Raw genomic sequence first — 24648 nt, forward strand, 5'->3', positions numbered from 1 at the left:
GGTAGAAGATGATAGCAGAGGTTAAGTAAAGAGATTATTTTTACTTTTATGATCCGGTGGAAGGCAAAAGTTTGACCTAGGAGAGTGGTGAAAAGTATTCTTACAGGGCAGACACGAGGGGAAGGAATCTGTGGAAGGTTAGATTTTAGATAGGAGCATAGATACTTCATCTTGGCCCTGTTTCTCAGCCTTGGCACTGTGGGGATTTTAGATTGATTCTTTGTTGTGTAGGCCTTCCTGTGTATTGTAGGATGTTTAGCAGCATAACAGGCCTTTACTCATTAAATGCCAGTAGCACCACTACTCCACTTGTGACCACCAAAAATGTCTGTAGACATTGCTGCAGGTCCTGTGGTGGGCAGAGTAGCCCCAGTGATCTGTGGTATGTTGGTGCAGGTATCAATGATGTGGTAGTGAAGTGTGTGCAACCACTCTTTTTAAAAAAAATTTTTTTATTTATTGATTTATTTATGCAAGAGAGGAAGAAAAAGAAACTTGGATTGTTGTTCCACTTATTTATGCATTTACTGTTGTTTCTTTTATGTGCCCCGACTGGGGATCAAACCTGCAGCTTTGACGGGTGTAACGGGATAATGCTCTAAACACTGAGCTAACTGGCGAGGGTGCAGTTACTCTTTGATTGCTTCAGTATTTTTAGTGAGGTTGGAATCAGAAGTGTGTGGTTCGGGGGGGTGGGAGTTGTGAAATTGAGGAGAGAAGAACATGAGAAAAAATTGTTTAGGAGAGTGGGACAGTGAATGGACTAAGGAGGTGTAGTAGAGTTGGAAGCATTAAGGGCTCATTTGAAGATTGTAGTGATTAAAATGAGATCATTCAGATTGGTTGGACATTTTTCTCCATCAGAGTTCAGCTTCATGGTTGCAGAAAGGATTGAGTGAACTGTTAGGTTTAATTATGATTCTGTCCACATATGGCAGCATGAAAGAGGCAGGGGAGATGAGTGCTATGCAATTCAATGATTATGATTGACCAAAAGACTTGAGCTAGGTAAGGAGGGAAGTGAGGCCTTTCAGGGGAAGAAGACCCCTTAATACAGTGCTTCTCAAACTTTTTTGAAGTTGGGGCACATTTAAAATCCTACTAATAATTGTAGGTGCACTATATACAAATTTCTGAGAAATACAATAATTAAGTCAAATATTAAAGAAAAAAATATAAAGTCCAAGCGTGCTTTTATGGTAATTAAATGAAATAAATATGACAAAATTAAATTTATTCTGAAATTAAAAACCATTTTTATGTTATATTTTTTGAGTTATACTTTTTAGAATTTATAAAAAAGAAGGGTTAAAAAACAAAAAAAGACAAGTTATCTTTTTATATATATATAGATACATTCTTAGTAAGATTTAGTAAATTCGGCAGGTCCTAGATTGAATGTGTTAAGTTTTTTCATTCTTGTGTTTATGAGAAATATGAGTCTGATGTGTCCTAGTGATTTCTTTGATGTTTGGGCATATATTTGAGAGGCAAACTCTCATTTCCTGGTCAATACATTGAAGAATTCCTCTCTTTTTACTTTTATTTGTGTTGAGAGTAGAAAATCCTAATTCACATAAATAGAATGTTGAAAATTATAGTAAAAGCCTGACCAGGCGGTGGTGTAGTGGATAGAGCATCGGACTGGGATGTGGAAGACCCAGGTTCAAGACCCCGAGGTCTCCAGCTTGAGCGAGGGCTCATCTGGTTTGAGCAAAAGCTCACCAGCTTGAGCCCAAGGTCGGTGGCTCGAGCAAGGGGTTACTCGGTCTGCTGAAGGCCCGTGGTCAAGGCACATATGAGAAAGCAATCAATGAACAATTAAGGTGTTGCAATGCACAACGAAAAACTAATGATCGATGCTTCTTATCTCTCTGTTCCTGTCAGTCTGTCCGTCCCTGTCTATCCCTCTCTCTGACTCACTCTCTCTGTCTCTGTAAAAAAAAAAAAAAAAATTGTAGTAAAATGTTCAAAGCTTTTTTTATATATTGCCACATATTCTTCTTTTATAGAAGTCCAAAAGGCTTCAAGAGACAATTCCTAATGTTTAATCATCAATCCAAAACCCCCACCATACATACCATTTTAACTTTACACCAAAGAAAGGATAGAAGAAACTTGCCCCCAGTCTTTCTGAGGAACATGGGGGGTAGTGTAACACCACAGCTTAACAGCCTTTTGCAACCTAATCAGGCAAGTGAGGTGGGGGGTTGGGCAGACTGTCAATTTACAGTCAATTCCCCACACCTCTGTTCCCTAAAAATCTAAACTCCAAAAATCCTGTTGGTTTTTGGTCCCCAACAGGCACATATTTCTCTGGAATACCGTAGGGTGCACCTGGAAATCTAAGTGGCGCACACTTTGAGAACCACTGCCTTAATAGGATCAGGTATTTGGAGGTCACAATGGGTTCAGTGGATTGTTGAGTTTGGGATAGTAGAAAAAGATACAGTGCTAGAGGTGGAAAAATAATTATAAAAAATCAAGATGACAGTTTGTAACTCTTATTTAACCAATCTTACCTTTTTAAAATTTTTATTTGATTTTTATTTTTCCTTTGAGAGGAAGGAAGAGAGATGAGAAACATTAACTTCTAGTTGTGTTACGTTAGTTGTTCACTGATTGCTTCTCATACATGCCTTGACCTGGGGGTTCCAGATGAGCCAGTAACTCCTTGCTCAAACTGATGACCTTGAGATTTCGAACCTGGGCCCTCATTGTCCCAGGTCAACATTCTGCTTGATATATATTAAAAAAAAAAAAAAAAGCAAACCCAGCATTTATAGTTCTTTATGAATACTCATCTAAATTGTGTTGTACAAGAAGGATGAAAGGCGTGAGACTCTTGGTTGAATTATTAAACACATTTCCCCTTTCAGTTGGCAGTTGGCAAATATAAAAGTACCAATTTGTGGATGACTTAAAAAATATTTTCAGCTGCTTGTCTACTCTTTTACCAGGTGAATGAGGGATTTTTTTGGGTTTCTATTAATATTTGTCGTGATAAAGCTGATACTACTGCAGGCATCTTGCCTTTTGCGTATTAATGAAATTGTTAGACAGTAATGCTCTTTGAGAAAGTAGCCAGTATATGAAAAAGCCTTCATATGTAGATGTTGAATTTTGCTTTCTAAGGCTTCTTGTTAATTCTGTTTTTCTTTTATAGTTTGAGAAGGCAGGGCTTTCTTAGTTGTTTTGGTCTTATTCTATCTGGAGTATTTTCTCCCTTGCACAGAGCAGTTGATTTATTTTCACTGGTAGTTGAAATAAATAGAAAATTAGATACTGTTCTTTGCAGTGGTGGTAATGATAATTTTTATAGCACTGTAATATTGTGAGGATACCAAAGAACTGAAAATTTAGTTCTTTAAATAAGTTAAATTAAAATAAAAGTAGTTACAAGTTGAATTTAGATGAATGATTAAGAACTTTTAAAAAATGTTTTATTCTGATTATGAAAGTAATAGATATAATAGATACATTGGCATAAAATTGAAATATTCAAAAAGGTATACTATTTATATCAGTTTATGTAAATTTGAGTTGTGAATGGAAATAATGCAGTACAAAATACTAATATGTGACATATGGAAAAAATTTGAATTACTATTAGACGTTTTTTAAGTAAAGATTAATTTTAGATCTGGGGCCAAGTCAGTTATAAACTCTGTTCTTGCCACATGGTGGCACCACTTTTGCTGGTAAATAGGATTAATTTTTTCTCTGAGGATTAATCTTGAATTATGTGATTTTTGGGTTATATAGGGTCTTCAGTTATACATTTCTTGCATAAAATTTGACCACTCGCATAAAGAAGAAATGAAAACCACATTTCACCACCCAGAGATAATTGTTATTATCTTGATATATGTGTGTAGAAATAATTATTTCTTTTTTTTAGAGAGAGAGAAGGACAGATAGGAAGAGAGAGCATCAACTCATAGTTGCAGCATCTTTGTTATTCATTGATTGCTTTCTCATATGTGCCTTCAATGGAGGGCTGCCCCAGAGCAAGAGACCCCTTTCTCAGGAGACCTTGGGCTTCAAGCCAGCGACCTTTGGGCTCAAGCCAGTGACCCTGGCGTCATGTCTATGATCCTATGCTCAAGCTGACGACCCTGCGCTCCAGCTGGTGAGCCCATGCTCAAGCAGGATGAGCCCAGGCTAAAGCTGGTGACCTTGGGGTTTTGAACCTGGGTCCTCAGTATCCCAGGCTGATGCTCTGTCCACTGTGCCAACACCTGGTCAGCCTAGAAATACATTTTTTTAAACATTTATTTATTGGTTGATTTTAGAGAGAGAGGAAGGAAAAGAGAGGAGAGAGAGAGAGAAACAGTGATTTGCTGTTCCACTTAGTCATGTATTCATTGTTTGATTCTTGTATGTGCTTTGTTTATCGAACTTGCAATCTTGGTGAATTGGGGTGACACTTTAACCAACTGAGCTAACAGCCAGGGTGTAGAAATACATTTTAATGGTGTTTTGTGTACTGTTTTATCCAAGTTTTTCACTTAGCAAAAATACATGGTGACTATTATTACATAGTAATTATTATAATAATGGTGAAGCATTATACCATCTTTATGTACCTACCACAACTCAATTGAATACCATAAATATAATTGGAGCTTTCCATTTTTTTCCTATAACAGGTATTTATGGGTAATTCTACAAATGAATATCTTTGTACATACATGTATACACATGTCCATGATTATTCAGATTTATTTTCTAGAGGTAAAATACAGGATGTGGCAAAAGTAGGTTTATAGTTGTTCATGTGGAAAATAATGCAGTAATTAATAATAATATAAGAATAAACTCTGTTTCATATACTCCCAACTATAAACCTACCTTTGCCCCTCACTGTATAGTGGGTAAAGAGTATATGCAATTTAAAGCAGTCAAAGGATGGTTGGAAAACACATTGCCAATTATTTTTCCATGATGGTTATACTTAATTATCATCCCACCAGTAGTTTATGATAAATCCCTGAACTGGGCAATTTGTCTTTTAAGATCTTTGATTTTTGAAATTATCTGAGAATTAAAAGAAGCTAAAGTATAATGTGAACAATGATGGTAAAAATAATGAAAATTCAGTAAAACTTATTTTGGAAATATTTCTTAGCTTTTCTATAATATAGTAAAAAGTTTGATTCCATTATATTAGCACAATATATATATAAGGAAAAAAATAAGATTTTCTACCAGTCTTAATAATATTTTTGATAAAATAATTAGTCATTCTGTGTTTTTCTGTTATATCCTAGACAGTACAATGTGGATTATAAACTGGAGACGTACCTGAAGATCGCTAGGCTATATCTAGAGGATGATGATCCAGTCCAGGCAGAGGCTTACATAAATCGAGCATCATTGCTTCAGAATGAATCAACCAACGAACAGTTACAGATACATTATAAGGTAAACAGATGAACTGATTTGGAATTAATTTTCTGTTAGAGAATCCTACTATACTAAGGTGCTCCAGAACATGATAAATGCTATTATATATTAGAAATTCTTTTTAAAAATTTTTTTGCATTTGATTCTTAATTTTCCCCCCAATTGAAACTTTTTCCCTCCTGTAGGTATGCTATGCCCGTGTTCTTGATTATAGAAGAAAATTCATTGAAGCTGCGCAAAGGTACAATGAGCTCTCTTACAAGACGATAGTGCACGAAAGTGAAAGACTAGAGGCCTTAAAACATGCTTTGCACTGTACCATCTTAGCCTCAGCAGGTAAACCTGTCATTTATGCTTTAGTCAATAGTCAATTTGTTTAATGTTTTAGGTTTATTACTACTAGAGGATTTAGTAAGGGGATGTCTTATTAATACAGTTATGGTATACTAGAAAGCCCGGCGGTCATACGAAATGACCGCTGTTCTAGATATTATTCAAGGGACTCATTTTGTCGAGACAGGCTTTTTTGTCTTGCATCTGAGGCAAGCCTTGTTTCTCTATGCTCATCAGTATCATTTTGCCGAGAAAGACGCATTTGCTCTGCGACTGAAGCAAGACTTGTCTTTCTCTGCTCAGTGGTTTCTTTTTGTCGAGAAAGCCGTTTTTGTGCAGCTTTAGCTCCTTTTCTCTCCTCTTCAGTGCTGTATTTTCTAGGAGGCATTCTTAAAAGAAATTACATTAAGACGTAGTTTTTATGTAAAACAGATGATTGCCAATGCAAATAAATGTTCACCTTCCCCCTGACACGCTCAATTTGCGTTCAGCCTTAAATTGTTTCAAAAGCAGATGATTGCCAATGCAAACAAATGTTCACCTTCCCCCTGACCCGCTCAATTTGCGTTCAGTCGTGGCAACTTCACCCCATTGGCTAGTACAGTTACGCAAGCAACCAATAAGCTATCGGTGACAAACAGACACTTAAGCCGCATATAATAAAGATTTAGCTTAAAGATATTTAAACAGAAACAGATAAAATGAATTGCTAACTTAAAATTTTTTAAAATTATGCATGTATCAGTCTACTACCATATTAGGAGTAGTTAAGAGATAATATGAAATTTATTTCTCCTAAAAGATCACTGAAAAAAAATGAATATTAAATTAAGAGAGAATTACACAAAAGGAAATGAAAATTAAAATCTAGAATTGGTGATCGGATAATTAATGAGCTGCTTTTGGGATTTTTTTAACCTTCAAGCCTCAGTTTTAGACGACTTGGCATTTATTCTTTTTTTTGATAAATATAAATAATAAATTATTCTTTGTTCTTTTTACTGTATTATAGCATATATATAAATCACTACACTTATGAAGCAGAAAGGTCATTGAGAGGAAATGCTGATAATTCTAAGCCTTGGCTTTTCTAAGTCATTTTATTTTATTTTATTTTATTTTATTTATTTATTTATTTTTACAGAGACAGAGTCAGAGAGTGGGATAGATAGGGACAGACAGACAGGAACGGAGAGAGATGGGAAGCATCAATCATCAGTTTTTCATTGTGACACCTTAGTTGTTCATTGATTGCTTTCTCCTATGTGCCTTGACCATGGGCCTTCAGCAGACCTAGTAACCCCTTGCTCAAGCCAGCGACCTTGGGTCCAAGCTGGTGAGCGTTGCTCAAACCAGATGAGCCTGCGCTCAAGCTAGTGACCTCGGGGTCTTGAACCTGGGTCCTCCGCATCCCAGTCCAACGCTCTATCCACTATGCCTCCACCTGGTCAGGCTCTAAATCATTTTAGAATGTTTATTCTTGAATCATGTTTAGTTGAGAGACTAAAGACATATTCAGACTACGTAGTTCATTCTTTATGAAGCAATAATCTTATTTTTGTTATGGAAAAGGCAGTATATAAAATGGTATTGCATCCTGTTCTAAAGAACTGTTACTAGCTTTTTGTATTTCCTTTAATCTAAAAGTTTGTGTCTTTTTTTTGTTTATTTTGTTTTTTTTGTATTTTTCTGAAGCTGGAACTGGGGAGGCAGTCAGACAGACTCCCGCATGCGCCCGACCGGGGTCCACCCGGCACGCCCACCAGGAGGTGATGCTCTGCCCATCCGGGGCGTCGCTCTTTCGCAACCAGAGCCACTCTAGCGCCTGGGGCAGAGGCCAAGGAGCCATCCCCAGCGCCTGGGCCATCTTTTGCTCCAATGGAGCCTCGGCTGCGGGAGGGGAAGAGAAAGACAGAGAGGAAGGAGAGGGTAAGGGGTGGAGAAGCAGATGGGCGCCTCTCCTGTGTGCCCTGGCCAGGAATCGAACCTGGGACTCCTGCACGCCAGGCTGACGCTCTACCACTGAGCCAACCGGCCAGGGCTCGTGTCTTTTTTTATACACAAATGTTAGCATGATACACTGGCAACTTGCTTGTTTATGTAGTTACATATTATAGTGGTGTTTATATATGGATGGCTCATTTTTTATTTTCTGTTCAACTTTTCATAATTTAGTCAATTACAAACAGTGCTATAGTGATGATGCACATATATGTGTAAATGTATAGGTTAAATTCTTGAGTCCAAGGTCACATGCATTTAAACTTGGATAGAAATTATACATTGCCCTTTAATGTTATACTCTAAACAACAATGTCCATGTGTTCCTGATTTCTCATGTATGTATTACCAAATGTTTTTATCCTTGCTAGTCTGGTAGATGAAATATACACACAGAAAAGTACAAAAGTGTACAGCCTGATGAATTGTCCCAAAGAACACCATCATGTAATCAGCATCCAGAACAAGAAACAAAAATTACTAGCACCCTGAAAGCCTCTGTCATGTTTTCTCTTAGCCACTAGCCCCAACTCATTCCCCAAAAGTAATCTTTAATATATATTAGTTTTACCTGCTTCTTATATTTATGTAAATGAAGTCATATAGTTTATGTATTTGTCTTCTTTTGCTTAATTTTATGAAATTTATCCATAGTGTTATAGTTTCTTCATTTTCATTGTTACATGGTATTCTATTATGTGAATTTGCCACAATTTGTTATCCTATTATCTGAGTAGTTTCTTTTTGGCTCATAGTAATAGTACTGCCATGAACATTCTTGTATATTTGACTTTGTTTTTTTATTTATTCAGTGTGTTGTTATTATAGTTATTGTTCTTTGTGAAGCTCAAATTATCTTTACTATGACCAAATCATGTCTTTTTGACATGTCCCTATTAATCTGTGAATAATTACCTGCATTGCAGCATGAAAAGATGTCTTAGGTTTATCTTACATTTTTCCTGTCCCAGATTTGAAATCAGCTATTTTTCAAGGATCCCTAGTTTCTTTTAACAAGGACACCAAGATCAGGGTGGTAGGTATGCTCATTGTTACTGGGTGTCATTGTGGTTAGGCTCTTTCAGAATATAGAGCTAAAAATAGATGTAAAAAGAAAAAGGTTGGCCCAGGCTGTTAGCACAGAGGTTAGAACGTTGTCCTGGAATGCTGAGGTTGCTGGTTCAATCGTGGGGTTGCCAGTTCGATCCCAAGGGTGCCAGCTCAACCCCAAGGTCTCTGGTTTGAGCACCAGTCTGGGCATATATGAGAAGCAATCAATGGATGCACAACTTAGTGGAACAACAAATTGATGTCCCTTCTGCCCTCCCTCCCTCTCTCTCTCTCTCTTTCTCTCACACCCTTCCTTCCCCCCTATCTATCTTCCTCATTTCCCTTCCTCCCCCTTTTTTTTGTAGAAATACAAATAAACAAGAAGAAAAGAACAATTAGCTATAATTGAACCACTTGTAGCAATTTGGTGTATATCCTAATCATTATAAACGAATATACTGTTGATTTTCATTATTCCATATTTGTGAATTTGCCTACTTGCTAAACTTTGTCACTTCACAGTCAATACTCATGGTGCTTTCTCAGTAATTTGCAGACATCTGAAGAACTACAAACGATTTGAGCCCCCCCCCCCCCCATGTGTGTGTTTGGCTGGGGTTGAACAAGGCAGTGAGCCCCCCCCCCCCCCATGTGTGTTTGGCTGGGGTTGAACAAGGCAGTGAGCCCCCTCGTGTGTGTTTGGCTGGGGTTGAACAAGGCAGTGAGCCCCCTCCTCGTGTGTGTGTTTGGCTGGGGTTGAACAAGGCAGTGAGCCCCCTCCTCGTGTGTGTGTTTGGCTGGGGTTGAACAAGGCAGTGAGCCCCCTCCTCGTGTGTGTGTTTGGCTGGGGTTGAACAGGCAGTGAGCCCCCTCCTCGTGTGTGTGTTTGGCTGGGGTTGAACAAGTGCTCTCTACCTTCTTGTTTCTGCTCTCATACTGTAAACAAGTTCCTCTTTGTGCTTCATTAATATGATTTTCACATTTTTGTGCTTTTTTTTTTTTCAAACTATAAGAGAAAGTTTATTTAGAAAGAGAGGTAGAAGAAGTGAGTGGTAGAAGAAATGGGCTCAGGAAACAAGTTACAGAGGCAAAAGAAGGGGCCCTGGAGCTGAGGAGAGAGAAAGGGAGAGGTAAAGCACCTGGGGAGGGAAGAGAAAGGGGAGGGGAAGTTGTGGGCCTGGTGCTGGGAGAGAGAGCTCCATAGTTTTATGCTTTTTGATGGTGATTTTGATGTTTAAAGTGGCCCTTAAGCATAGTGCTGAAGTACTGCTGTTTTGTGTTTTTAAGTAAAGAAAGTGTAGGCCCTGGTCAGTTGGCTCAGTGGTAGAGCATCGGCCTGGCATGTGCATGTCCCAAGTTTGATTCCCGGCCAGGGCACACATGAGAAACACCCATCTGCTTCTCCACCCTTCCCCTTCTCCTTTCTATCTCTCTATATCTCTCTTCTCCTCCTGCAGCCAAGGCTCCATTGGAGCAAAGTTGGCCTGGGCACTGAGGATGGCTTCCATGGCCTCTGCCTCAGGTGCTAGAGTGGCTCCAGTTGCAATGGAACAATGCCCCAGATGGGCAGAGCATCACCCTCCAGTGGGTATGCCAGGTGGATCCTGGTCAGGTGCACGCGGGAGTCTGTCTCTCTGCCTTCCTGCTTCTCACTTCAGAAAATACAAAAAAAAAAAAAAAAAAAAGTATGTGAGGTGCCTGAAAGAGAAAATGTATGTATTAAATAAGCTTCATTTAGTCATGAGTTATAGTGTGGGCTGAATTCAGTGTTAATGAATCAACAGTATATGTTAAGGTGTCTTTAAACAGAAACACACATGAAACAAGGTTGCATATTGATGAGCCGACCATAATGTTGTGATGAGAGTCTGGTAGGGACATAACCCTGCATTTCCTCTAGGAAGAACAGTTGAGTATTCGCTAATTTAGAGTTGGCAGCAATTTTATAAAACATAATGATTGCAAATAATGAGAATTGACTGTATGTTTTAGTAGACAGAAATGGGGACATAAGAAAGATTGCTTTTATTGATGAAATAAATTGTGAGAATATTTGCAGCTCACTTGTTTTCTTTAGGACAACAGCGCTCTCGAATGCTAGCTACTCTCTTTAAGGATGAAAGGTGCCAGCAACTTGCTGCTTATGGGATCCTAGAGAAAATGTACCTGGATAGGATCATCAGAGGAAATCAACTTCAAGAATTTGCTGCCATGCTGATGCCTCACCAAAAAGCAACTACAGCTGATGGTAATGATCATGTCTTATAAGTACGTGGCAGTGAATATTTAGGTATATTCAAGTGGAAAGTATGCTAAGTTTGAAGCACCTTGATATCTTTCAGTAATATTTTTACGTAACACTTGATTAAAAAAAGAATATTGACTAAGATGAGTACCCATACACAGATAAGGATTTGAAGTATAAAAACAGCTTTTTGGACTGCTTCTTACTGCTTTGTGGCGGGAAGCACCTTCCCCTGGGATATCAGTGCAAGACTGAGTAAGAAAAAGAGTTTCTTCCTTGTAAGTCTTGGCATAACTGTTACACAGAAATAGCACTTTGGGAAACAGTCTTTAGAAAAGCCTCAGTGAGCTCATACAGTTGCAACAGATCAGCCCCCAGTTTGCCCTTCAGCTTCTCCTTTAGTTTGATAAGGGCTGTAAGTTCAGCATTGGCTCAAGAGGGTCTGGAACAGAGTCCATTTCAGGGGCTCTCTTAGACAGATTCTGTGATAATCTGTGGACTTATGCATTGAATGATGTTGAATTCAGAGACGTGACAGAACTTAATAAAGTGGGTAAAGTGAAAATACTGGCGTCAGTACTACAGAATCAATAGGAAAATGGCTTTTTTATGCCCTCATCTGTTATTACTCATCACTTTTTAAAGAGAAGCATAGAAGAGACTTTAAAATTTTTTTCTAGCATTGTAGAAATGATTACACTGTGCTATACTGTCAGAATCCAGTAGAAAGAAGCTTATCACTCTAGCCTCCTACACCACCTTTATTATACAGCATGGAGAACCAGAACTTTGTAAAACGACAAATCAAACATTGCATTCCTAATAACATTCTTTAATAAACTTAATTTAGCCTAGCGTGCGGAGGACCTGGGTTCGATTCCCGGCCAGGGCACACAGGAGAAGCGCCCATTTGCTTCTCCACCCCTCCGCCGCGCTTTCCCTCTCTGTCTCTCTCTTCCCCTCCCGCAGCCAAGGCTCCATTGGAGCAAAGATGGCCCGGGCGCTGGGGATGGCTCTGTGGCCTTTGCCCCAGGCGCTAGAGTGGCTCTGGTCGCAACATGGCGATGCCCAGGATGGGCAGAGCATCGCCCCCTGGTGGGCAGAGCATCGCCCCTGGTGGGCGTGCCGGGTGGATCCCGGTAGGGCGCATGCGGGAGTCTGTCTGACTGTCTCTCCCTGTTTCCAGCTTCAGAAAAAAATAAAAAATAAAAATAAAAAAATAAAAAAATAAAAAAATAAACTTAATTTAAAACTAAAAACTAAAAAAATAGCCCTTTTGGAAAGTATTTTGAGGAACTGCATTTTTGGGAAACTGTAAGGGAAGTATAGGCTAGGCTTATAAGGGTCTGTTTTTAAAAAAACTTAAACCATTTGACAAATACCTATATTAATTTTAAACATTAGTTTGTTGAATAATTATTGTCTAATTTTAGATGCAGCACAGTCTGGCACAGTAGCTTGCCCAGGGTTATACAGGGTAGAAGTGTTGCCAATAAGAATAGAGCTTTGATGTCATATTCCTAACCAAGGGATATATTTTCTCTAATCAGACTGTCAAGAAAGAAACTTTAATAAATGCTTGTTCATAACATCAGTTATTTTTCAGGTTTTCAAGTAGCTTATAACAATACACATGATAAAAGTGCCGACATAGACTATTAGAAATGTGGAAGAGGTTAAAAGCAACATGCAGATCTGCACTGCTTTGGATTTACTGTCATCCTATTGAAGAGAATTTAGCTGTAAAGAGTCATTTATGTAGACCCTGAGAGTTGGCTCAGTAGTAGAGTGTCGGCCCGGCATATGGATGTCCTAGGTTTGATTCCCAGTTAGGGCACACAGTAGACGCAACCATCTGCTTCTCCACCACTCCCCCGCCCCATTCTCTCTTTCTTTCTCTCTCTCGCTCTTCCCCTCCTGCAACCAGTTCCTCAACTGGTTCTAGTCCATCAGCCCCAGGATGAGGATGGCTCTGTGAAGCTTCTGCCTCAGGTGCTAGAAGTAGCTCGGTTATAAGCATGGCCCAGTTGGGCAGAGCATCAGCCTCAGACGGGGTTTGCAGGTGGATGCCGATTGGGATGCATGCAGGAGTCTGTCTATCTCCCCTCCTCCTACTTGGGAAAGAAGAAAAGAATAAAGTCATTTATATAGGATTTGGCAGAAAGGTGTACATACACTTCACCCAATTTTAATTTGAGTTAAACCAGATTAGTGAAGGGATTGCATTGAACTTTTACTGATTTTATAAAAAAATTTAATAGTCCTTTAAGAAGCAGTTGATTCTTTTCTTTTTGTTTAAAGGAGATTTTTTTTTCTATAGGACATTATCTGTATAGATTCTGAGGAAAAATTCCATTTCATTCTTAGGATTAGTTGTGATTCTCCTGAGCAGTTGGTTTTTGTCTTATTTAAAAATACAGTGAGTTGATAAACTGATTGGTTTACTTAACTTGGTTGGCTGCTAGAAAGCTTAAAATTGCCCTGGCCGGTTGGCTCAGCGGTAGAGCGTCGGCCTAGCGTGCGGAGGACCCAGGTTCGATTCCCGGCCAGGGCACACAGGAGAAGCGCCCATTTGCTTCTCCACCCCTCCGCCGCGCTTTCCTCTCTGTTTCTCTCTTCCCCTCCCGCAGCCAAGGCTCCATTGGAGCAAAGATGGCCCGGGTGCTGGGGATGGCTCTGTGGCCTCTGCCTCAGGCGCTAGAGTGGCTCTGGTCGCAACATGGCGACGCCCAGGATGGGCAGAGCATCGCCCCCTGGTGGGCAGAGCGTCGCCCCATGGTGGGCGTGCCGGTGGATCCCGGTGGGGCGCATGCGGGAGTCTGTCTGACTGTCTCTCCCTGTTTCCAGCTTCAGAAAAATGAAAAAAAAAAAAAAAAAAAAAAAAAAGAAAGCTTAAAATTAAATTTGTAGCCCACTTGTAAATACTGTATTTATTTTGATTGTTGCTATTATTTTTCTCTTTTTTAAAAACTAAATTTATTGGGGTGACATTGGTTAATAAAATTATATAAATTTCAAGTGTACTATATTATAATTCATCATTTGTACAGTGTGTCTGTAAAGTCATGGTGCACTTTTGACCAGTCACAAGAAAGCAACAAAAGACGATAGAAATGTGAAATCTGCACCAAATAAAAGGAAAACCCTCCTAGTTTCTGTAGAATGATGTGGCAGCATGTGCGCATGCGCAGATGATGATGTAACACCGTGTATACAGCGGAGCAGCCCACGGCCATGCCAGTCGAGATGTGGACAGTACAGAGGAAAGTTCACAATGTGAATATCGGCGCATTTATAATGAAGCGCCACCACATAGGAATGACATTACTTGGTGGGATAAGCAGTTGAAGGAAACCGGCAGTTTGGTGGAGAAACCCATTCTGGTAGGCCATCAGTCAGTGGTGAGTCTGTAGAGGCTAGCAACCTAAGGAGCCCTAAAAAAATCTGTGTGAGCCCACATCGAACTGCACTGAATAGGTATGAAACTGGGAGAGTTTTCCTTTTATTTGGTGCAGATTTCACATTTCTATCGTCTTTTGTTGCTTTCATGTGACTGATCAAAAGTGCACCATGACTTTACAGACACACTGGATATTGCATTTTGTGCTCATCACCTCTTTTTTTACTTTTAAATTCTCTTCTGTACATTCTTCTGAGCAACTTTAAATTCTTTTTGTGAGAAGATATCTGACAAACAAGTTAAAAGCTAGATATATAAAAAGTGTTCATAATGGATATAGTTGAGCTTCAGATTTGACTTTGAGCTTTCTGACCATAAAAAAAAAAAGATATAATCAGCTAGCTAATTTTTTTTCTAAAAACAAGGATACTCGGTTGACCCTAAATGTGAGTATTTATTTCTGGATATAAACTCTGTTTTTCCCTTCTGTAACCCTGTGCTCATGCCAGCACTACACTATCGTGGATGCTGTTATCTTTGTAGTATAGCATCTGGACAGTTTTAAAATCTGGAAGTGTCAGTCTTCCAACTTTGTTTTTTTTTGATGATTGTTTTGGCTCCTCTTGATCCCTTGAATTTCCATGTGAATTTTAAGATCAGCGTATCAATTTTTACAAAGATGCCAGGTGGGATTTTGATAGGAATTACACTGCCTATAGATCAATTTGGGGAGTATTGCTATCTTAACAATATTAAGTCTTTCATATATTCCTATTTATTTAGGTCTTTATATTTGAAAGATACTAAGAGAATAGATTTTAAAAGTTCTCATAAGAAAAAAAATTTTAACTGAGGTGATGGATCTTACCAAAAGTTTTTGTGATAATCATTTTGTAACATATACATATATCAACTCATTATGTTGTATACCTTAAACTAATGAAGTGTTATATGTCAAGTGTATCTCAATAAAACTGGACAGAAAGAAAAAAGAATTGGGTGAGCCCAGCAGTCTTAACACCTTCAGGTCCAGAACTTCATCATCAGGCCTTCATCTAAGGGAGGATGTTATGGCTTATCTCTTATGAAGGGATAGCTTGTTCCTACATACTGGACATATTTCATATCTGCCTCAGTAAAGGTGCTTGTGGAGTATCCAAAAGAATAGAGATATTTCTGATGAACTTGATCTATTGACTTTATTAAGCTTGTACAACAAGTTGCATGATTGTTTTGCTGATACTTGCTAAAAAAGTTAGCTTACCAAGAAAAGAAAAGTTATGAATCTGCTAGGTAGCCTAAGGAAGCACGCTCTCAAACCCAGAGGGTTAAATCCATTCAGCTAGTCCAGGGGTTGGGAACCTATGGCTCACGAGCTTGATGTGGCTCTTTTGATGGCTGCATCTGGCTCGCAGACAAATCTTTAATAAAAAAAAATAACATTTAAAATATAAAACATCCTCATGTATTACAATCCATTCATTTCCTACCACTCATGTTCATGGTTGCGGGTGGCTGGAGCCAATCACAGCTGTCCTCCGGGACAACACCAAATTTTTATTGGATAATGCATAACTACACGGGTGGTTGTATGGCTCTCACAAAATTACATTTTAAAATATGTGGCGTTTATGGCTCTCTCAGCCAAAAAGGTTCCCAACCCCTGAGCTAGTTAATTGACTTGCCAGTTGCTCATTTTCCAAATATGTTATTTGTATTTAATTGTATAGTATATTATTTAGGCTATATCAAATAAGGCATTTGAGTTCCTTTTAAAGCTTGGGTGGGAATAACGACAATGATTGTGAGTTATTACATGCTTAGAAATTTTCAGAAAAAAAAGATGCATATTTTAAGACTGTAAAACTAGTTTCAAACTTATAACTGTCTTATTTATATTTATTTAAGGTTCTAGCATCTTGGACAGAGCTGTTATTGAACACAATTTGTTGTCTGCAAGCAAATTATATAATAATATTACCTTCGAAGAACTTGGAGCTCTTTTAGAGATCCCTGCAGCTAAGGTATATTCTTGTTTCCAATACATAAAGAGGAGATTAAGAGACTAAATTATTGATGTAATGAGAAAATAAAATATATAATTGATAAATATTAGCAACTGCAACAAAAATACAATTAAAAAGCCTCAGGTAAGTAGAAATAAATTATTTGAGTGTTAAAATAGTACTGTAACGGAATTGTCTTTGTTTTTTCTTTGGGTTTTATGATAAAGTGACTAGAATGGAAATCTTAAAGGGTTTCCAGGTTGGGATACCCATTTTGTGAGAATATCTTTGCTTAGAGCCTGTATAAATTCATTTCAGAGTGGTTTCTGATTTCTAATTAACAAGATTTTGATAGATGCCGTATTACTTATATTCTCTGCCCTAAATTGACTCAAAGTTTAAATATTTCTTCTTTTTGAGAAAATGACTATGGTACTATGCCAGGCTATTCTGTTGTAACTTCTGTGCTTGATTTAACTTAAGGTGTTGACTGAGAGTTATTGGGAATTAATTTCATTTTTTGTCATGATAAAGGTTTAGTTGGCTAAGTACAAATCCCAACAAAGTAGCAATAGTATAATATTTAGAGGGTATTTCAGGTTATCATCTACAAAACATTCTCTTAATTTTAAGTAATAGTAAAAGCAAGCAGTTAACCTTTTATCTAACTTGCAAAACTTAAAGTCACATAGTTTTATGTGTTAGTGCAGTCGTAGGTAAATATTTTCTAACACAGTCTCTTTACATATACACATTTAATACACAATAAAGGAAGTGGAACAATTTGGAAACCAAGGTTCAGTTACTATTAACAGATGCTTTCTTCTTAGGCTTTGAAGTATGATTCCTTTATGAGACTAAAGGAAGTGAATATATTTTTAACAGTAAATGCTAGTCACACTCTGTTCTGAAGTGATTTACAGCATGGCCTGTGCTGGTGCAGTGGGTAGAGGTGCAGTGGCTAGAGCGTGGGCCTGGAGCGCTGAGGCTGCTGGTCCCGGCCCTGGGCTTGCCCGGTCGAGGCACCTACAATAGGCAGTCAATGAACAACTAAAGTGAAGCAGCTAGAAGTTGATCCTTCTTACTCCCCCCACCCCCGTAAAGTCAGTAAATAAAAATCTTAAAAAAAAAGTGATTTACAATTGACTGTGAAGGTGGTCTGATTTATTAAAATGACTGAGTTACAACCCAGTTTGTTTACACGTATGTAGTAAACATGAAACATGTCATTAGGAGATAGGTAGGGGACCTTTTGCTCCCTTTTAATTGTTTCATAAATCCTTTCAATTTTTTAAATTTGAACATCTTTTTCTCCTTTTGTTTTTTTGTTCAAAAATATTAAAGAGTTTTTGGGGTGATAAACACTGTGGAAATTGAAATAAAATGAGAAAAACTTAAGTTATTTTGAGATGTGAATTCCAGTGAGAAAAAAGAATTGTTAGTTTGATTTTAAGCAGAGATAAATATTGGAAAGAGGGCTATGTTCTTGACCAGAATCTCACAAACAAAATAGATTTCAGTTAACTTAAAATAATGGATTGTATCCAGAGAGAATTGGGGCGATATAATAGGATTTACAAGATTTATTCTTGTAGTGAATGGCAGGTAAACACATTTGTAAGCTTAGGGAAGGGTAGCTAAACCAAGAACTTCCAACTGTCTTACCGTATATAAATGTGTTTGGTGTGATAAGTAAAGTGTCTGAGATTTATTATTTTTATATTTAAACAGGCAGAAAAGATAGCATCGCAAATGATAACGGAAGGACGTATGAATGGATTTATTGATCAGATTGATGGAATAGTTCATTTTGAAAGTAAGAAGTTTTGCTTGTTTCTGTCATAATGAAATGTCAGTGAGATGTTGTATATTTACAAAAAAATATATTGAACAATTTCCTTTGACCAAGAATCTTACTCCTGGAATAGGCTTATTGCCCAAAGAAATAATTAAAAAAATATTTTTATGTGAACTTGTATTCATGGATCTACTTAATGCAGCATTTTCTATGCTGTGGAAATAATTGAAACTGGAATTGTTGTTAGTTCATTCATTTACTCATCAGACATTTAGTGAACACATACCATGTAGCGGGCACGTGGAAATGACAGCATTTCCTATCTAACAGCTCTTTAAACTAATGGAGGCATTGCAGGTAAGTAGAGTAGATCTTTTAACTTTCTCATTGTCTAATACCTCCTCAGCCCCTGTTCCTACCTCATTCACATTGTGGACCTTGTGTCCAGAACCATTCCACTTAAAAATGTTAATTTGAAATAGCTCCCTCTGCCCATAACCATTTTCCTCTTTCCTAGTGGTCTGTCTCAGCCGCTTCCACCTCACCACTTTCCCCAGTAGATGGCAGTGTCTTATGAGTCATTGGTGATGAGATAGCTCGCTTACAGCTGTCTTACTATTGTGTGGTTGAGATTGATTGGGTTGGTTGGTTTTACTTTGTTTTCATGGATAATAACTATGTGTACATTTTTATTTTGTTTTACACTTTGTGCTAGTGACTTAGGCACTTTTCCTAAGTATGACTTAATTAGCTTAATTTTATTAGCCAAGATTTTTGGAGTAAATTTTTAAAAACTAGTAACTTCTGTATATATCTTTTAACTTACATTTGCTGTGAATACAAAGGAGTAATTTCAGCTTTTTACATTATTTTTTACTTAGCCCGAGAAGCCCTGCCAACATGGGACAAACAGATCCAGTCGCTTTGTTTCCAAGTGAATAACCTTCTGGAGAAAATCAGTCAGACAGCACCAGAATGGACAGCACAAGCCATGGAAGCCCAGATGGCGCAGTGAGCCCCGCAGAGCGCCTGTGCTGCTACGCCTGTGTCCGTGCTGTCCAGGTTAATGTCACCGTCTCCAGAGCATCTGCATCATGACCGGATATCTTTCAGCCCCTTCTATGCTGGATTCCATTTAAAGAAGATATTATTAGAGCAGGAAGTACAAACATTTAAAAATATGTAGTTCCCATATTTCAGGGTCTCTGTGTATCAAGCTAACTCAGATGTTTTGAAAGCTTTTTCTTTAAGCAGAGGAAGTGAGAAATCTGTGGCTAAAAAGTTTGGGATTTGTGATAACTTTGTAGTCATGTAAAACTTAAGTGCTTTGTGCCCCTCCAAATGTGGTTATTCTAATAAATGGAGAAGTGAGCCAAATAAAAGTAGTACTTTGTTTTTAATTAGTGAACAGTGTTTTTTTTCCCTTTTTTTCTTTTATTTTTTTCAATTAAGCAGACAGTTATACCATATGCTGAAAATGCGAAGATAAGCCATAATGCCTGTTCTCTGGGCATTCACAATCAGAGCCAGTAGATAGTAAGTGTGATACTTGTAGTTGTACCAAGTACTAGAACACGTGGGCGGAGCTTTAGCAGAGGAAGAGGGGCTCCTCAGAGAGAGTTATTTCAACCCAGCTTCCTTGAGAAAATGGGGAAAGGACTTTCAAAAGTTTGTGGGTGAATATCAATTTCAGCTCCAGTAAGTCATCACTCCATTCTCACAACAAGAAAAAAGCTAACAGGCAGAAAACCAATGACCTTTCTTAGATGTACCAGAGAGCTGAAGTCACAGGGCACACCACCGCTCTGAAAACGGGAGAGACAGCAAGTAGAATAATAGAGATGTGCTTTCTAGGCACAGGATCTGCTCCAGCCAGTCCCTGACGTGGACAGTGGAACGGTAACTGACATTACTGGAGGCTGAGTGTGGCCTAGCTTGACAGTTAAAAACTCCTGAGTGCTCACTCCTAGAGAAGCTGCCATACTTCCTAAGAATCGACCCTCAGCAACCCCACCAAATTCTCATGATTCAGGTCAGGGATCCCCTTGTGTTTCAGACAGGCCACAGGAGGAGAAAGGAACTATTTTGAAACATACCTAGATCATTTTTCATGATAAAAGGCTGCCTTCTAAGGGGAAACTCCCTTTTCAGAGCCTTATCGGAGCTGGGGAAAAGGCAGACAAGTCTAGTTCCTTCATCCTTCCTGTATCAAAAAGGCTAAGAAACACTTTTGAAGGTCACTGTTGAGGGAATCAGGCCAAATATACTGCTCACAAAAATTAGGAGACATTTTATAACTTGAAGTGATATTTTATCCGCTAATTTTTGTGAGCAGTATAAAAAATAGAGATGAGATTACAGCATACTTCCCAAATATCATACCACCAGAGCAACCGTATAATCAGTGGACTGAGAGCTGCAAGACACCTTATAAGAAAGATTTCTTAGGGAAACAACACAACAAGGAAGAAGAAAAGAAGGAAAATAGAGGAAACACAAGATGCTGCCACTTACAGCTACAGCGGACACTAAGTGCAGCATAGCTCCGACCTGGATTACATAAGACCTTATGCTAAAGCCTACATTATCTTGGTTATTATTACCTGACATATTATGTCTGGCTTTAAGCCAAAAGATCACAAAGCAAGAAAAAATCTGAAGAGACATATCAAGCATCAGAACCAGATTCATTTATGGCAGGGATACTGCAATGATCAACTGATTAATTTGCTAAGGTCTCTAACGGAAAAAGTAGACAACATTCAAGAACAGATGGGTAATGTAAGCAGAGAGTGAAACTCTTAAGAATTAAAAGGAGATGCTAGAACTAAAAAATTACTGTAAACAAATGGAGATGCTTTTGACAGGCTCATCATTAGGCTGGACATGCCTGAGGAGAGATCAGTGAGCTTGAAGATAGATGACTTGAAATTTCCATACATTTAAGATAACATACCTTTGAAACTTCAAAATAATGTTCTCTTCTAGACCTCTTGAAGGCACAACTACAGGCACCAGAGCATGAGACCAGCAGAGCACGAGACCACAGAACCTCACTGTTACCTTGTTCCCCACATACCCTGTCTGTGTGTTGTAGATGTTAATAGCTATCCTGCGCCCTGCAAAAGAGATTTGTTTCTCCATTTTCCTTTTTATCCAATCCTAGTCTCCACTTTGCTTTCTCCTGCCTCCTTAATCTACCACCAATGGATTTCACATCCCTTCCTTATGCCTTCTCCTTTTATTCTAAATGGATAAAAGGAACTCAATACTGCCATTTTCCAGAGCATTTTCTGTTTCTGGAGATCTTGCTTCTGGGCACGTCCTCAAAAACTTGGCTCAAATAAAATCCTATAAAACTTAAAAAAAAAACAAAAACCCCAAACTTCCCAAACTGAAGATAAAAGGAATTTTTTTAAATGAAAGATGGAACAGAATACCCAAGAACTAGAGGACAGTTCTATAAGGTGTACCAGCATACGTATAATGGGAATACCAGGCGAGGGATGAAAGGGAACAAAAGAAGTATTTGAAATAATGATGGCTAACAGTTTTCCTAAATGAATGACAGACTCCAAAGCATAGCTCTAGGAAGCTTGGAGAACACTTTACTGGATAAATACCAAAGAAGCTGGGGGTGGTGGGTGGGGGTAGAACTTACTTACAAAGGAACTTGGATGAGAATTATATTGGATTTTTTGACAGAAACCATGCAAGCAAGAACAGAGTGGAAATATTTAAGAGGGTGATAAAAAACCCACCAATACAGGATTTTACCAGCAAAATTATCCTTAAAAAGTGAAGTAAAGACTCAATAAAACTGAAGAAATTTGCTGCTAGGAGATCTGCCTTGCAACAACTATTAAAGGAAGTTCTTCAGAGAGAAGGGAAATGGTGTGGGTTAGAAATGGGTTAGAAACTCAGATCTACAGAAAAAGAGCTTCGGAGAAGAAATAGTGAAGGTAAAATATTTTTTTTCTTGTTTTTAGTTGGCTTAATAGATAACTTTGTTCAAAATAATAGCAATAATTTTTGAACGATTATAGCATATGGATAAGTGAAATGAATGACAGCAATGATGGGGAGAAGGAATTGAGAATAGTCTGTAATGTGGTAGCTACACTACCCATGAAACAGAGTAGTATTATTTGAATGTGGGCTCAGATTAGTTGTAAATGTACATTGCACACTGGAGGGCAACCACTATAAACATTTTAAAAAGAAATGCAATTGATATGCTAAGAGAGGAGGGAGAAAATGGAATCATAAAATGATAAAATGCTCAATTAAAAGCAGAGCATCAAAAAAAAAAAAAGACATCAAAGGACATGAGGCAAAAACTGATAAAACTATAAGGAGAAATAGATGAATCCACTACTATACCTGGAAACTTTACAATCCTTCTATCAGCAATGGACAAATCCAGCAGGCAGAATATTGGGAAGGACATAGCCGAACTCAACAGCACCATCATCAACTGGATATAATTGACATCTATAGACTACATCCAGCAACAGCAGAGAACACATTGTTTTCAAGTTCACATAAAACATTCACCAAGATAGATCACATCCTGGGCCATAATATCCCCCGTAACAAATTAAAAAGAATAGAAGTCATACAATGTGTGTTCTTAGATCACAGTGAAATTAAACTAAAAATCAGTAACAGAAAGATAGCTGGAATATCCCCAAATAGTTGGAGATTAAACAGTATACTTCTGTATTTTTTAAATTCATTCTTTGAGTTTTAGAGAGAGAAGAGGGAGAGAGAGAGAAACAGAAACATCAATCTGTTTCTGTATGGGCCCTGACGGGATTGAACCCACAACCTTTGTTTCAGGAGGACGCTCTAACCCAGTGGTTTTCAACCACTGACAAATCATTGAAAAGCATGGCCTAAACAACCGAGCCATCTGGCTAGGGGAAAACAGTACACTTTTAAATAACACATGGTTCAAAGAAGAAATCTCGAGAAATTGAAAAATATTTTAAATTAAATGAAAATGAAAATACAACTTATCAAAATTTGTAGGATGCAGTGGAGGCAGTGCATATGTTAGAAGAAAGATAATAATCTAAGCTTCTACTTTAGAAAACTAGGGGAAAAAAAGCAAATTATACAAAGATTGTAGAATACAAGGTTAATATACAAAAGTCAATTTATTTCCTATCTATATCAATGAACACTTGGAGTTTGAAATTTTAAAAAAGTATGTGTTGCCAGTGCCCTCGGTGGTCCTTGGGATCTGTCTCTTGCTTCAACAGTGTTTGGATGGAACAGACCTAGGGACACCCCTTCTTCCAGCCTCTGACCGCCTTCCAACCTCTCTTCCAGTCACCACCTTCGGAACCACCTCAGCCCTGCTCAGCTCCGAGACCAGCCAGCACCATTGTTTGACCTTAACTCCTTATTGCTGAACAACCACGAGCTTCTACTGAATTCATCGTCGTTATTGCATTGAGGTGGAGGCTGCCGTCAACCACCCGCTCAACCTGCACCTGTGTGCCTCCTGCACCTACCTCTCTGGGCTTCTGTTTCCACCGGAATGATGTGGCTGTGGAAGGCATGGGCCACTTTTTCTGTGAGTTAGTCAAGGAGAAGTGTGAGGGAGCCCAGCGTCTCTTAAAGATACAAAATCTGTGTGACGGCCGCGTTCTCTTCCAGGATGTCCTGAAGCCTTCCCAGGATGAGTGGGGTACAGGGGTACACTCAGGGTGCGTGGAAGCTGCCGTGGTCATGGAGAAGAACCGGAACCAGGCCTCTTGGGATCTGCCTTCCTGGTTCTACCCACACAGACCTTCATCTCTGTGACTTCCAGGAGAACCACGGCCTAGATGAGCAGGTGAAACTCATCAAGAAGATGGACGACACCTGATCAACCCCCTCAGGCTGGACTGGGCGAGTATTTCTTCGAAAGGCTCTGCCTCAAGCACTGCCGGAGCCTCTGGAGCCTAGAGGCCTTTGAGGAGCCCCTCTGCAGTCCGCTGGTGTCTGGCTTCTGCCTGAGCCTCTCCCTGAAACTATTAGGCATCCTTTTAGCCACCCCGGAGCCCTCTCCCATGCCCTGGACCAAATGGAAACAATAAAGCTTTCTGCAGAAAAAAAAGAAAAGTGTCTGTGTCGAAAGTGGAGGAAATAGGAAATTTTGAGAGTAAAGAAGTGGTAGGAGAATAGGCCAAAGAAGTCGATTTGAGGTTCCAGTATGAAGGACCAAGGAAACTTTGGAGTCTGTTTTTATAGAATCCACACTTTAACTTGTGGCAGGCAGTGTGGGATGGATTGGAGAGAAGGCCGCGGAAGCTGGAGTTCCTGGAGGCAGAGAAACTGGTCCAGGAGCTGTAAACATGATTCTCCCATTGGAAACATAATGAGGGTTTGGGTTACATTCATGGCAGATGACATG

The 24648-nt window shown here is 38.8% G+C and overlaps 1 protein-coding gene and 1 pseudogene across 2 annotated transcripts in view; both read left to right on the forward strand.

Moving 5' to 3' along the window:
- COPS4 (COP9 signalosome subunit 4) overlaps positions 1-19642 on the forward strand; it is a 32536-nt gene extending 12894 nt beyond the window's left edge. The window contains exons 5-10 of one of the 2 annotated variants that reach the window (XM_066385837.1): positions 5274-5427; positions 5595-5745; positions 10871-11041; positions 16347-16462; positions 18176-18260; positions 19124-19642. In XM_066385837.1, the coding sequence (XP_066241934.1) occupies positions 5274-5427; positions 5595-5745; positions 10871-11041; positions 16347-16462; positions 18176-18260; positions 19124-19257 (811 nt within the window). In that variant the 3' untranslated portion in view covers positions 19258-19642. The remainder of the gene's footprint in view (positions 1-5273; positions 5428-5594; positions 5746-10870; positions 11042-16346; positions 16463-18175; positions 18261-19123) is intronic. The other variant, XM_066385838.1, reaches the window with a different exon arrangement.
- Positions 19643-21014: 1372 nt separating this feature from the next.
- On the forward strand, positions 21015-24331 carry LOC136406499 (ferritin light chain pseudogene; annotated as a pseudogene).
- Positions 24332-24648: the final 317 nt, after the last annotated feature.

The sequence above is a fragment of the Saccopteryx leptura genome, chromosome 5, assembly GCF_036850995.1.
Source record: "Saccopteryx leptura isolate mSacLep1 chromosome 5, mSacLep1_pri_phased_curated, whole genome shotgun sequence".
Lineage (NCBI taxonomy): Eukaryota > Metazoa > Chordata > Mammalia > Chiroptera > Emballonuridae > Saccopteryx > Saccopteryx leptura.